The following is a 15747-nucleotide window of genomic DNA, read 5'->3' as shown; positions in this document are numbered from 1 at the left end:
TCTTTTAAATTTTATATTTCCTCTCTATAATTATTTCTCTCTGCTTCCCTCTCTCTCTTCCTCCCTCCCTCTCTTTTTTCTTTTTGCTCTTTCTTTCTCTCTCTTTCTCCTTATTTTAATTTTAAAAAATGTAAATTAAAATTTTTAATCTAACTATACAAGAGAGAGAGAACCTAGACCCTACACATGAGAGAGAGAGGGGAAAGGGGGTGAAGAAAAATGTTTAATTTAAAAAAGACTATTCTCTTTCCTCTTTTCCCCCTCCTCTCTCCGTCTTCTCCTCTCTCTCTCTCTCTCTCTCTCTCAAAGCGTGTGAAAATTTATGTTCAATTTTTTTAAAAAAATATTTAAAGATGTTTAATCAAAAGAAAATTTTAAATTAAAAAGTTTAATCCAATTGAAAGAGAGAGAGAGAGAGAGAGAGAGAGAGAGAGAGAGAAAGAGAGAGAGACAACCTAGGCTATATGTTAATAGAAGGTTTTGGGAACTTGCCACATGGTGGGTGCTCATCACCTTCCCAAAATCTTTTCTTTTTTAATTTCTAAAAATAAAATTAAAAATTAAAGTTAGAAAAGGAGAGAGAGAGAGAGAGGCTTGCCATCCCACATAACGGCCCAAAAACATTGCATATTTGATAATTCAATAAATTTTTAAAAAAGGATTGACAATGAAAAATTTTAGAATAAAAAAACAACTGCATCAAAAATAGTTTAGATGAGCGAGAATGCATGCTCTCCAACAATCACCATCATCATCATCATTCATGAGCCATGGCACATGTGCACATTAATACTCATGAGCCAATGCCATTGCCATCAATGTCCATATCACACATGCATGACATGCCCATTGCATCTCCCACATGGGTCATTAAGTATCTGCATGCATCGGTAATGTTAAAGGTCCACAACCCTACCATCATCATCATTAGTAGCCACCCACATGCATGCAAATCGTGTTCGTTACTTCGTGAAAGGCTGAATTTATTATGCTTGTTGCTACATGTATGTAATAGATGTCAGCTTGTCTTAGCTTTCTGATACCAATATGAATCACGAATCACGATACTTTCATTGAATTGATATTGGCCTTACTTATATTTGACCGATCTAAATATCACACATCTTTCTTATCACTGGGATATATACAACAATGTGAACATATGAGTGCTATAGTTATAATGCATTACTGTAATGATAAACTCATGCAAATCTCCGGCTTGGTGCCACACTTTATATGGCCTAAGTGTAGAACACCTAGTACGTTTTGCAAGTGTTATGAATTGACATGCGTGTGTCATGGCTCCAAGAGCAGAACCTTATCGATATATCCGCATTATGAAGAAAAGGAACTGGACATGGCATAGGGAGTTTTAGCGACCTTAGCTACTTATCACCTCTCATTGGTCATTTTGCTGGATAATAGATTTGATGAACGGTCGACCATGCAAGCTTTCACCACTGGGCTGATAGCACCACCACCGTCATCACCATCATCAATATGCAGAATATCGTCTCGACCCCTGTCATTCCGCCATCATCGTGCTGGGAAGCTAACGGTATCTGCGGGAGCTGGCGACGGGTCAATATTGACGCCATCTTTCTGGTCGACGAACTCCGCTGAAGCGCTGGGATTGCCGGCGTCTGCAGCTTCCATCGAAGAGATCGTGAAGCAATCTCTCTCCTCTCCCTTGCAACAGAATGGAAAGATTGGCGAGTTCATTCTCTTCAGGTACGGGCTCTAATTCTTCTGCCTAGGACCTTACTTCATATCTTCCGAACTCTGATTCTCTGCCTAGGGCCTCTAGGATACATAATTTTGTCTTTTAGAACTGTAAATGTAAGGTAAGACAGTAGCAGATCGCAGGCATCTGGATTCGGCATGGCTATCAGCTTTGTCATCGTCTAGCTGTTATGTAATGGATGCTTCTTCATTTGTACCGCTGCATCACCGTTCCATGGTACTTGAGGCCCAAGGAAATAGGAAATCAAAAGCCTAGAAGTGGACTAAACAGGGATTCAAATCGTTTACATTGTTCTTAGGAACTCAAAGCTAGAATTCTAAAGTATACTTCGAAGAGAAAAATGCTGCCATACCTTGTTGCAAGGATCTTTGCCTTCTCTGTCACAAGGTAATTTTGACCATGGGCACAGTTTTGACAATGGATCTAAAGTTGAGGTGATTACAACAAATGTATGACCTGTAGGACTAGCAAGGGCAGTGTGGGATGAGTAGGCTCAGGCAAAGATGCGATGGCCTCGTAGAGCGGGGCATTGGCAGCTACTTAGCCAAAAAATCTGTTGTAGCTCCATGTTAAAGTCTAATTGTAAAGCATTTGGCCATGTCCCAACTCAAAGTAGCCATAAGTTGGCCCATTTTAGTGAATCAGGGTCCAATGCCTCAATATCTAGACCACCATAGCTAATCCTCATTACAATAAAACTCTAAGCCTGAGCTAGATTGCTTATCCCTTGTGGCAAACCTTCAGGAATGAGCATAATGCCATGAACAAATTTATGTTTAGATACTTAGTAGACTGTCAGCCAACAAATCTATTGTAGTGCCATATGGAGATCTAATTGTTGAGTGTTTGGCAAGGTCCCAACTGAATGTAGCCAGAAGTCAGTCCATCTGAGTGAATTAGGGCCTCATCCTTCAATATGTAGGCTGTCATCATAGATTTAGTCATTACACTATCCATGAACAAGTTTTCGTTCAGATACTTGATAGACTTCCAAACATTTTACATGTCTCAAGCGAATTCTTTCATCTGTCTTTTTCCAGTGTTTGATTCCAGGTCTTGATTCTTTTTCGATACATTTTTCTATAACTGTCCATCCATCAATCAACAGACACAGAGAAAGAGAGGGGCTTGACCTGCAATTGGACAGTTTTCGAACTGTCTGTAACAACCTGAAAAAGGCTGTACAACCAGTTTTTCCTTCTCTGCAACAGTAACATCAGCAGTGATCGATTCAACATCTTTCCCTTCTAACTTGACGGAGTTCCACAGGACTGACTTTCAAATGCCTTTATTGTGTGAAGCATGTGCTGCTTTTGTGGTACAAGTAACTGGTTATGTACCATTCCTGAAAGCATCCCAATATATTCAAGAGTTGTAACTTGTGCTTCAAGCAAAGCATCAACTCTCCTATTTCTATGCCACTTTTTATGAGATCGTACTTCTTTTAAGACATGGCAAAAGCTTGCTTGCAGTGGCTTGCAAAATTGCAATTGTGCAGTTGGAGTAAACATACGTTTGAACCAGTGCAAATCATCCAAACCTTATACCAAATATGGCCTCAACCTGTTGAATTTTGCCTATGTCCTCAATTAAAAGATCAATGCAATGAGAAGCACATGGTGTCCATACAACTGCTGGAAACTCCTCCTCTAATATGCTGCCCATGGAGAGACAATTGCTTCCACTATCAATCACAACCTACACAACATATTCAGGCCCAATTTGCAAGATGACATCTTGCAAGCGCGGCCATATATATGCACCTTTGACTGTAAGGCTTGGAAAAGAGGCATCAATTGCCTTCACAAACATACTGCCCTTGGAGCAAGGGACCATCATATTATACACATTTCTCCTACACTCATCCATCACACATAGCAGTGCACCCATATTTCTTCCATGCATCTTTCAATAGGTCTAATTGAACGTCAATGCATGCCTTCTTCCTAAGCTCCCGTGTACGTAGTGTTAGCAGAGTATTTGTCAGCTCATGTGTGAGTCTGAGCTTGATCTGGGCTGGGCATTTTTATTAGGTATTTTAGGTATTTTTCTGGTGTGGCATTTTATGCCAGTGGAGCATTTTTATGCACCAGTCGGCCAGCATTAATGCTGTCCGACCAGCATTATTGCTCCCCACTTTTTCAGCCTATTTATACTTAGTGGCTCCTCCTCAATCAGTCACTTCATCTTCACCATTTGCAGACTCTGTGGAGAGAGGAGCCAGTGCCAGTGCCCACGCAGCCAGTGACTCACTGTTGTATGCGACTGTCTCGTGTTCAGATATATGGATTCCATTTCCCGTGCATACATCTGAGTTCTCATCTGTATCGTGTTCTTTCTTTTCTCTTTTTGTCTTGTGTTTCAGCAGTTTATTTCAGCACATGTTTATGCTTCCACCGCTGCTCCACTTCTGACATGGTATCAGTTTTCAGGATTTGTGTTTCTGCTGTGTTTTCTTGCTGATTTCAGGACTGTTTTGTACCCCTGCTGATCAGACGACTGCTGTCGCAGCCAGGCGACCTGTTTTGGGGCTGTTTGCAGCCTGCGTTTTTTGTAGTTTTGCCATCGCCTGCTGCCTCCGCACCCTCTGCTCCCTACGCACCCTCTGCTGCTTGCGTTTTTCATCTGCAGCTGCTGGCGACAGTTTTCTACCAGTTTTTCTCCAGTTTACAGCCTGCGTTTTGCTGATTCAGCGTCTCTCATGGCTGGGTGGCTGTTCCTTCAGGCCGTTTTCTCTGTTTTTGGCAGTTTTTGACTGATTTTTTGACTTTCTGCAGCAGCTTTTGTCTTCTATTGATCAGATTTTGGGTTCTATTGCATGTGAACTCTCTTTTTCTTTAGTCTGTGCTTGTGTTTTGGCTGTGTTTCCTCTCTAAATTCCATCTCTTCTCTACTTCTCTTCTTATCCTCTCCATATGGCTCCTCCGTGCACTTCCACTGATGATAAGTTACATGGACCTGATTATCTCACATGGAGTGCTGTCATGAAAGCTTGGTTTGTGTAGAAGCGACTATGGTACATCGTCTGTGGAGCTATTGCTCGACCTCTCCGTCCTTTTCCTCTTCCTGAAGACTTTGATGAGGACAACCATGAGGAAGCGGTGCTCACATGGGACTTGGACGATGCCCGCGCTTACTCGGCGTTGCTTCGGTGTATTTCTAAAGCGGTCTTACCGGCGGTTACCTCCTGTAGGACATCTCCTAAAGTATGGCAGAAGTTGCAGCAGATGTACGAGGCACCTTCCACCATGCGGGCCGTCACACTTTATGGCCAGCTCTAGCAGATGAAGTTTGAGCCGAAAGATACTATTCAGTCTTTTCTTCTTCGTGTTACGCAGGTACAGGACCAGCTTCGGCACATGCAATCTGCTCTTCCCAAGGTGCATCTTGTCGAGACGGTTCTCTACAAGCTCCCCCCGGAGTTTGATGGAGTGGCCAATGCTTTGCGGGCGCAGACATCATCGACTCCTGTCAGTTTTACACATATGACCTCGATGCTTCTTGAGCATGAGGCATCCTTGAGATTACAGGGGCAGCTTCCGGCACATTATGGAGGTGAGGCTTATGTAGCTTTAGAGAGGGGTGACGGGAAGAAGAAGTCGAAGGCCCAGTGTTACCACTGTGGCAAGAAGGGACATTTGCGGAAGGACTGCAAGAAGTTAGTGGCTTCCAGGAAGAAGGAGCAGAAGACGAAGCGGGATGTTAACTCTACCGATGAGTCCTCTCCTTCATCAGACTCCGACTCCGATCCTCCGACCAAGGTGAAGTCCAAGGCGCGGAAGGGATCCTCTTCTTTGGATCGCGGGAAGGGCTTGGTGGCCCCTTCCTCGGCTGCTTTCTAGTGGTGGTGATGAGGTCATCCCTCACGACTCTCTTGTGCCAGAGAGGGAGTGTGAGCGGGTGTTTAGATGGGGCAGCCGCGCCCCATCTATACTTTGATACAGGTGCACAGGTTCCAGAGAGGGACGTCCCTGACGCATCGACTTCAGTCTGGCGGAATCAAATCCTAGAGCTGGGATTGACATCCAGGTTCATGCTGAGCTGGTTATCTGACAGAGAGCGGGAGGCTTTCGTCTGGAGCTCACATGAGGGGACACTTTGGCGGTCTGGCCAAAGGCGGGGACTCCATGGTCACATATGTTCAGGGGCATTTTTGACAGGATGGTCTTGTATGCTACTGTGAGACATTGGTGATGGACACAGAGACATGCTATGATCTTCTCTATTTTCAGGTGTTTGGTACGATCGACATCGACATCAGGTTCTCTCCGAGGCACCTTGGTGGTGGCTTGATCACCCACTGCTTGGGTATTCATGGTTCTACTTGGTGGTTCTATGTTGTATAGTTTCTGATCCCTTTTCATTGTACTATTGTATTGTATCAGATCACTCATGATCTGAGAGAGGGTGTTAGCAGAGTATTTGTCAGCTCATGTGTGAGTCTGAGCTTGATCTGGGCTGGGCATTTTTATTAGGTATTTTAGGTATTTTTCTGGTGTGGCATTTTATGCCAGTGGAGCATTTTTATGCACCAGTCGGCCAGCATTAATGCTGTCCGACCAGCATTATTGCTCCCCACTTTTTCAGCCTATTTATACTCAGTGGCTCCTCCTCAATCAGTCACTTCATCTTCACCATTTGCAGACTCTGTGGAGAGAGGAGCCAGTGCGAGTGCCCACGCAGCCAGTGACTCACTGTTGTATGCGACTGTCTCGTGTTCAGATATATGGATTCCATTTCCCGTGCATACATCTGAGTTCTCATCTGTATCGTGTTCTTTCTTTTCTCTTTTTGTCTTGTGTTTCAGCAGTTTATTTCAGCACATGTTTATGCTTCCACCGCTGCTCCACTTCTGACACGTAGTGCCTTCGAGGATGAGTCCTCTCATTCACATCCAATGAGGCTGAAGGCTTTTATGGTTCACCTCCATTGCTTTTTTTTAGTGACATGGAAGGGAATGGCACACCTAATGAAGAATCTCATCAGCTTTCGAGTTGCCTCAGCTATAGCTTGCTTTTGCATAGTATCCAATATGCTAGCCCTACGTAATGAACCTCTAGAAGTAGCTAAAACCTCAAGCTAAGGCAAAGGAGTCCTTGTCGCATATGACTAAGAGACCAAAGGTGAAACGGAGGGCATGCAACCCTACTTCTCTTTGATGGTCCTACTACGCTTATGCTTCCCTCTTGCTGAGTTGTGGCTAAGTCTTGTTTCACATTAGCAGCTGGAAGACCAAGCCATTGCCTCCATAGATCAAGAGAAAGCTTCACATCTCTTGGCACATTTGCGTATGGAACTATGTCCTTAGCACATGAGCAACTCATTCACATCCAATGAGGCTGAAGGCTTTTATGGTTCACCTCCATTGCTTTTTTTTAGTGACATGGAAGGAAATGGCACACCTAATGAAGAATCTCATCAGCTTTCGAGTTGCCTCGGCTATAGCTTGCTTTTGCATAGTATCCAATATGCTAGCCCTACGTAATGAACCTCTAGAAGTAGCTAAAACCTCAAGCTAAGGCAAAGGAGTCCTTGTCGCATATGACTAAGAGACCAAAGGTGAAACGGAGGGCATGCAACCCTACTTCTCTTTGATGGTCCTACTACGCTTATGCTTCCCTCTTGCTGAGTTGTGGCTAAGTCTTGTTTCACATTAGCAGCTGGAAGACCAAGCCATTGCCTCCATAGATCAAGAGAAAGCTTCACATCTCTTGGCACATTTGCGTATGGAACTATGTCCTTAGCACATGAGCAACTCATTCACATCCAATGAGGCTGAAGGCTTTTATGGTTCACCTCCATTGCTTTTTTTTAGTGACATGGAAGGAAATGGCACACCTAATGAAGAATCTCATCAGCTTTCGAGTTGCCTCGGCTATAGCTTGCTTTTGCATAGTATCCAATATGCTAGCCCTACGTAATGAACCTCTAGAAGTAGCTAAAACCTCAAGCTAAGGCAAAGGAGTCCTTGTCGCATATGACTAAGAGACCAAAGGTGAAACGGAGGGCTTTGCAATAGTTGATGCAACCCTACTTCTCTTTGATGGTCCTACTACGCTTATGCTTCCCTCTTGCTGAGTTGTGGTTAAGTCTTGTTTCACATTAGCAGCTGGAAGACCAAGCCATTGCCTCCATAGATCAAGAGAAAGCTTCACATCTCTTAGCACATTTGCATATGGAACTATGTCCTTAGCACAAGAGCAAGATGGTCTTTGACCCTAGTGACACTATGTTTTCACCATGCCACAAAATATGGATTTCCATTTTTGAATCCATGTGACCCCTTATATGGGTTTACAAGAGTAACATGGCACCAATTAGGATCAGGTGCCATGGTAATTTGTCGGCTGCAAGCTGCCTAAACATCAAACAAATGACACATAAGGCTGTAATAGTGCACATATGGCTGGCAAGGCTGAAATTTTCATTTATCTTAGCTGAAAATTGTGTGAAATCTGCAGGAAGACAGGTTGAATGTTCATAGCTGAAGCTTACCTTATGAGAAGAGAGCTTTCAGTGTTCTAGAGATGACCACTGGCTGGTGTACAACAGTTGGGGCAGGTTTGCAGCAGTTCGAGCAGGTGCAGCAAAGGCAAAACATGCAGGGGAGAGGTGAAATGAATGGACAACACAGAAAATGCATCCAAAAAGGGGTGAAACCTTGGCTGTGACCTGCACTGCCTGAAACATTTCTATGAAATGGAAATGGCCGTTTCATTTGGCTGGGTGGAAACATTGTTTGTGGAAACATTGGCACCTCCTTGGATTGCTACACCTGCGCAGCACCCTGAAACACTTGCGCTGCCATCAGACTTGTCCACTCTGCCTAATGTGCTGCCAGCTACTTGCTCCATTTGAATTGTCTCGCCTCAGCTCACCAATCTAGCTGCCTTCCAACACTTCTGACCTTGCTCACTGCCATATCTTTGGGTGCCATGGCTACACCTTTTCCAACAAGACCATCATGTCTACGCACTTCTTAAGCAAGCCTATTCACCCTATCCACATTGCCTAAGCTGTCCACTTATAGCCAACACTATAGAACTGAGCTAGCATTCTCTGCACTTTTTGCCCTCAATGTGAGAGTGTGCAATGGAAGAGGAACATGAACATGGAGGGGAAAGAGAAGAGAGACAACAAGAAGAGAACATATGAGAAATAGCTAATTCATAGCAATCTAATGCATAAGAGCCACAATGAGACCCACAACAATTATGACTAGACAAAGGTGCATCTAATTTACTATCACACAATGTTTGCACTGGCCATTTGGGCATAATCAAACTAATTAATCTCTACTCTCTCATCAAGAAGTGTACATCTACATTATAAATAAATTGATATGTGGATTCACGAGAAACCTTTGCATGTTGAAAAAACTATCTCATTTGGGGCTACATTTGATTGCCCATTGAAAATAGGCAATAAAGTGTCATATATATCTTGTGAGCATACATCAATCTCCTTGGTATACATGAAAGTAAAGGTTATATAGAATCTTATACAAAGACACACCAAAATATACTTACTTTGAGGATGATACAACTTGTTTTGGGGGAATTGCAAAGCAATAAAATAAACCCCTAGCATCGTACCTTCAATTATCTATCTATCACATCAATCTATCTACTTTTATGTACATGCAAGCTCTCTCTCTCTCTCTCTCTCTCTCTCTCTCTATGTGTGCACCATGGAGATTCATCCACCTTACTTCCACCCAACAAGCTAGACAAGATACTTTCCATACATGGATGAGATCTTGATGGCCCACAAAAGGGTTTTGAGTAAAGAATTAGAAACAGAAACCCTAACCAACAAATGTCAAGGGGTATCACATCTGCAAAGGTCATGTCCCCTCAACCATCAGCAGCACAACCCAAACCTGCAATGTCTTTTCACAAAACAGCATGGTCAACAGAAGCTCTATCTGGCAATGGAGATGATGGGGATGAGGTCAGTAAGAAGTCATTGTAATGTCCGGGGGCAAAATGCAGCAAGGAATGGTTGGCGGTGACTTGCTGTGAGAGAAGATAGCAATGAAAAGTGTGGCAATAAAGGGATGAAGAATGGCAGCCCATGACTTGTCCTTTTATAGGACATTTTGAGCCGTTTGTCCAACCAAATATCTAAATGTCTTTTTCTTTGAAGTATTCTTTTCTGGGCTGTTTTTGGAGTTTAAATCATGCCAGAAAATTGTAATTAATTTAGCCGTTCACTTTACTTACTCAACATGCTACTCTAGTAACTCTACCTGAGGTGCCTGAAAGAGCTGCCTGAATGGTTTTCTTCAGCCTGTGCTGAAAGCTGGGCCCTGATGATCAATCTGCTGCCAGTTTGTAGGCCAAAGATAATGCCTCAAAGACCACCACTCTGTCCCTCATTGCAAGCTCCCTGCCAGGAGTGCAATGGATAAGCAAAAACATTGACCAACAAGGCTGTGAGGGTTGACTGTGGGGTTGCATTTGCTCCAACATTCTGCTCGGATATTGTCTCAAAGTGTTAATAATTTTAAAATTTTGTCAGAATCCATTGTTTTAGGGTGACGAGAATTGACGAGAATAGGGCTCAAACTGAGGACGGGAGTTTGAGAAGGGCTGCAAGAGGGGAATGCGAAGCAGCTATGAGGGAAGGTCGTTGCTGCTGGCATGCCTTGAAGACCCTATAACCAGTGGACAAGGGACTTCAATCCAGCCATGGTGGCTCATTCTTGCAGGTGGATGAAGGTTTTCCAAGATGGTTCTTTTGGCACCATTCATTCACTGGCAGCACAGCAATCTAATTGTTTGTGTGATCTCGCTAGTTCCAAGGTGTTTGATATTGGTGGCTGCCATGGGATGTCTGCAATTTCTTTGGGCTTCTGCCCAGAAGCTTGTTTGCACTTGTGCAACTCTCTCTACATCTGGATCTAGACTCCAAATTAGGGTTGAAAAATATCTCTCCATGGGAATGGGATCTTCTGCTCAATGCATTTCCATTCTCTGTCATGGGCACATACTTGATTTCAAAGCTTAAGTGGGAAAAAACTAGCCATCATTGCAATTGGTGGTAAAGAGCAAGCAAATAGCCCGAGGCTTGCTAATTCATCTTGATTTTAAACTTTTACCCAGCAATATAATGGCTACATGTCTTCACTAACAACTTCTTGTCATAGGGGGTGTAATTCAACTTGCTTGCTTCCCTTAAGTTTCCATTCTTATAGTAATTGGATGACACTGCTGCTGCAACACTGCTCCTATGCTATGATTGTTGGCATTACAAATCACCATGATGGGTTCATTAAGAAGCAGCGATTTAAAACAAGATAGCACGCTTGTCAATGGCCATATGCATCAGCAGTGCACATTCTGACATAGGGGCTAGTGTATGATGGTTTGCTCACAACAGAGCAATTAGTTGAGCAGCAGATTATTCTTCAGCTTAACACTGACTGAAGTGTCAAATGAGGTCACATTGTAACTATACTGCAATTATTTATCTAGCATTCTTGTAAAAAGATGCGTTCAGCTGTGGTGCTTCTTCCAAGGCCATTCATTACAGTATTTTCAGGTTGATATCAAGCCTGCAAGTTGTGGAGAGAGTATAATCATGTTAGGAGCTTTTTGCTTTAAAGCTGTCTGCTGACAGAAATGTTACATGACTAGAATTAACTGCAGTATATATTTACGTGTGTTACAGTGCAGGCCTTTGCTTGATGTTTTGGTTGGGCAATTATGTGGTGCCAGACTTACTTGTAAAAAGAATTCAATCGGCAGATGAAGATGTGGGCAAGGATGATGCAGAGTTGAAGGACAAGCGTCAAGATCCAAAGAAGGATAGGATTTTGGATGCACTAGTTGGTAGCAGCGACAGTAAACCCTCCATTTCCATGGGAAGTTCAGAAGAAACACCCAAGGAGGATTGTCTTTTGTTAGACAATGACACCTCTAAGGGTCTCAAAAGGTCCCCAAGAAGGTTCAAGAAGCAAAAGCAAAAGAGTTAACGATGGGGGAACTTGCTTGGTTTTATATGATTTGGTATTTATCCCCACTCGAGTTGTTTTGTGAGGTACATGTAACTCATCTCCATGAAGACTTTACACACGAGTCCTACTCCTTGCATCTCTCTACTTGTCATTAAGATCCATGTGGCTTTCTTTTTTTTTTAAATGATGTGGAGAGAATATATTAATAAATAAACAAGTGATATATACAATCTACCACCACAGGTGGATTTTCAAAAGAGCCATATAGACCTTCTTTAGGCTACTGTAAAAGACTTTGAAGGACTGATCTTTGCTACAAAAGGCCTTCAAGTAGATCACTATGAAGAGTCTGCCATAGATCCATCGGTACCATCATTCTTGCCACCAGCCTAAAGAGCTGACTGTTTCTACTGAACCATATTGCCATAATGGCGGAGGCACAAACCACGTTGCACAATTTCATCATGGAGTCATCCCTGCCATTTTTTCTCCGGAAAGTATCAGCTTGGGCTCAAAGGTTTCATTGAAGCCTGCTTTGTGAATCCATTCTTGGAACTCTTTCTACAGTCTTTTGCTTTCGTTGCATTCCCAAAAGAGATGTGTTGCTGAGTCAGTTTCCCTTCAACAGACCACAAAGGATAAAGGCTTTAAGAGCTTTATGCATGTGCTGCCGGGTGGGATATTAGTTTATCAAGAGCCTGTAGGGCAAAGTTCAATTTCTTTGAGGGAGTAGATTTCCAGACCCTTCTAGCTCTTTTGGCCCAAATGCCAATCTTGGTTCTTGGGTCCCATTTGCTCCAATAAGCAGTAATTATGGTGAAATGGTCCGTCGCGGACTTGAACAGATCTTTGGTGCCTCGACATTTCCATAGTGCCTTACCTTTGAAGGAGGCTAGAAACTTACAGGGATTGGTGTTGATGATGATCCTCGATGTAGGCAAATCAGGCCTAATATACTCCAGTACGTGTTGAAGGAAGTCTGCTTCCCTGTCATTGAGATTGCATTGCAGTCTTGTTTGGTCCACCTCCATGAAGTTCATGTTTCTGCTGTCCCCAAATCCTTCCACCTAATGGAACATGCTGCAGGTGAGCTTGGGGTGGATCTCCATAGGCCTAATAGGATCAACAAAGGCAAAGTTTGTGGTTCAAATTATTTGGAGCAATGATGAGTTCCCCCTTCTATCGACCCTGTCCACTTCACCTCCTTTGGAATATCTTGCCATGATGTCACAATCATTTGTGCAATCTTGGAGTGAGGAATCTTCACTTGTTGGGATGCCAGTAAAGGGTCCATCCAATGCAACCTGATATCCTTCATACCTCTAATGGGCACAGTTTTAGCCAGCCTCTTAAGTACTTTTCAGCCCAAGGTTGGCTCTCCTCCATCCTCTTAAGGAGGCAGAAAATGAGGACCTTAGACCTCTCAGCCAGGTTGGTGATGCCTAGTCCCACTTCAGACTCATGTGCAGAGACTAGAGACCAAGGAATGGATCTCCATCTTCTCCTTCCATCTGACTGATCCCACAATACCTCAGCAAAGGACCTTTCGAAGGCAGCCCAAGAAGCTTGGCTAAAGACACCAAGAGAGAAGCCAAGGTACCAAAATGGCTAGCCATGTTTGATTTGCCTAAATTCAAGCTCTAAGGTCCACTTAAGGAGTCCTCATGCCCTAGATAGATTGATTCTAACTTCGAAGTGCTGATAGCTGATCCAAATAGAGTGCAGAAGGCATCATATTCTTCCAAGAGCACTTGGATTGAATGTTTCTCTGCCTCTATGTTCTGGTTATCATCTGCAAGAAATTGAGAAAGAAAGTGCTTACTATTAGAAATAGGGATTCCTTGATTAAGTTGCCTTTGATTCTTCAGCTCGAAATTCTTTAGGAGAGGATCAATCACAATGGCAAAGATCCAGGGGAACTAAAGGGGCACCTTTGCCTTACTGACCTGCTGAGATCAAAGGGCCACAAGTAGACTCCATTCACCTGGACTGCTGCAAAAGCATTGGAGAAGAGGGTCTTCACCATAGCTATGAATGTTGTGCCAAATCCCATGGCCTGAAGTACAACTAGGATGAAGTCCCAGCTAATCCTATCATACGCTTTTTTGAAATCCATGTTGATCAGCTCAAAATCCTGCTACAACAACAGCACAAGGTCAAATGGACATAGCTAGGTTAAGCAATGCATCATGGATTTTCCTTCCTTGAAGGAAGCTGTGTTGTTGCGGATGAATAAGCCTTCCCAGCACAAATTTAATCCTGTTAGCTACTACCTTAGCCTTGATTTTATAGGCCATGTTTAGCACGGTTAGAGGCCTCCAAGCTGAGATCTTAGACTTGTCAAGCGATTTTGGTATGAGCTTAATCAGACCAGTGTTCAAGGCTTTAGGGAATGAACCATTCGCCCTAATTTGATTGAGAAACTCGCACAAGTCTCTAGCACAAACATCCCACAAGGCTTGGTACACTTCCATTGGGATGCCATCAATCCTCCGAGATTTACCTTTTTCCATCTTCAGCACCGTCCCGGTTCTTCCTTGGAAAAGGGGTGATCAAGAAGAACTTCTTCAACCTGGACGGCGCCCTTCTCCACCTCTAAGAAGGCGTCTAGCCTAGCTTTTTAGTCCAGTGCAACTAGTGGGGGGGGAGTACCAAGGATAGTTGAGAAGTGGGCTCTAAATGCTCTAGCAATATCTGCTTCATCTCTCAGTGTGTTACCATTCCCATCATCAATAGCCGATATGGTCTCCCGAGCCTGCTTGATTCTGAGAGCCTTGAAGCAGGACGAGCTAGGTGCACCCCCTGCCAAACACCAATGCCCTTTCAGTTGTATCTTCACAGTTTCAACTTTAGATTCTTTGCAGATTGTTAAGGAAATGCTCCACTCCTTCAAGCAACTAATGTAGATAACAGTCGCTAGGAGAAAGAGAGAGCCATAATGATATGCTCTTGAGCTCCTTGGGCAGAGGAGAGCGTAGATCTCCTACTTCTAGCTAGTTTTTTACCTTGGTTTTTTCCTACTTGAGTCATAGTTGCCACACAGCTCATCCAATTAGAGGTGGGTTTTGTGTTGTTCTTTCTAGCTGCCTTCAAAGTGTCCCCGAGTTGCTGGCAGTAGGCCTCTTGATTAAGGAAGGAGGTGTTGAATCTAAAAAGGGGGGGGGGGGGGGGGGGGGGGCATTATCATTGAACTTATCCCCATGTAGCCAGATGGTACGCAATACTAGAAAATGATCAGAAACTGTCATCTCAATAAGGATTCTCCATCTTACATTCAGGAGTACCACCAATGGCATTATTGAGGTAAACTCTATCTAAACGGCTAGCTTCCAAGTATCACCAATGTGCTTACTATGCCAAGTAAAGGGTAGACTTGCAGTATCCCCAAAGGCCAATGCCATGTCAATCAGTCCTCTTTCCTAAGCAACCATGCAACCCCCCTCATGAGATCTTTCATCTTTAAGACAAGTTCATATTCCAGTCAGGCCAAAGAGAATGGAGTTGACATCAACAAGTTGGACCTCCAGGTCCTCCCATAATCTGGCTCAGTCTAGCGGATGCATTCGGACCATATACCGAGACGATCATTAGCTGATGAGATCCCTGTTGAATGGTGATTGCCAAGGTACTTCCGTCACCCTCTTGCCTAGTAAATCTTGGGGCCAAGCTCCTTGACTAGGCACAATGTGCCCCTCCTTCCTTTGCTTAGAGTAGTCTCCCAGAACCATATAATCCTTGAACAACCACATTCTACCTTCCTGCATCAATCTTGGAAGATGATGACTTCATCGTCATCTTCCTCATCCTTATCTAAGAGCTGGTAGAAATTTCTATCCACAAGCAGCTTACATACTAATTTTCTAGTGAAATCTTATGCTTCTTCTTTCCTTGATGCTGAGATGTAGGCTTAGGTACAACATTCTCTTTGTTGGCAAAAGACGATCCTCTAGGGCCTTGAGAGGAGGTTTGAGCTCTGAGGGTAGAGCTATGTAGAGCCTTATTGGTAGGCTCTTTCTCTTTATTAACCTGCTCCTTCTCCTTC

General features: G+C 43.5%; 1 protein-coding gene and 1 long non-coding RNA gene across 3 annotated transcripts; one reads left to right on the top strand and one right to left on the bottom strand.

Moving 5' to 3' along the window:
- The first annotated feature begins 1345 nt into the window (after positions 1 to 1345).
- On the top strand, positions 1346 to 11866 carry LOC148018577 (uncharacterized). 2 transcript variants are annotated; one of them, XM_087662286.1, is made up of 2 exons: positions 1346 to 1731; positions 11425 to 11866. In XM_087662286.1, exons 1-2 carry the CDS (start codon positions 1701 to 1703, stop codon positions 11721 to 11723), a joined length of 330 nt encoding a protein of 109 aa, XP_087518412.1. In that variant the 5' UTR covers positions 1346 to 1700; the 3' UTR covers positions 11724 to 11866. The 2 variants fall into 2 exon arrangements, with proteins under 2 accessions (XP_087518412.1, XP_087518411.1); XM_087662285.1 differs by having other exon boundaries at positions 1350 to 1731; positions 11420 to 11866.
- A 186-nt stretch (positions 11867 to 12052) lies between these two features.
- On the bottom strand, positions 12053 to 14858 carry LOC148018576 (uncharacterized). The gene is made up of 2 exons (XR_015687778.1): positions 13652 to 14858; positions 12053 to 13497 (listed from the first exon to the last, which is right to left on the bottom strand). It is a non-coding gene; the product is annotated as an uncharacterized LOC148018576 (long non-coding RNA).
- Between the last annotated feature and the right edge of the window lie 889 nt (positions 14859 to 15747).

This window comes from Lygodium microphyllum, chromosome 21 (genome assembly GCF_053477565.2).
Source record: "Lygodium microphyllum isolate KBCC chromosome 21, Lygodium_microphyllum_v1.1.10, whole genome shotgun sequence".
In the NCBI taxonomy this organism is placed as follows: domain Eukaryota; kingdom Viridiplantae; phylum Streptophyta; class Polypodiopsida; order Schizaeales; family Lygodiaceae; genus Lygodium; species Lygodium microphyllum.
Note: the sequence above shows the minus strand (reverse complement) of the source record. Positions and strands in the feature narration are given on the sequence as shown.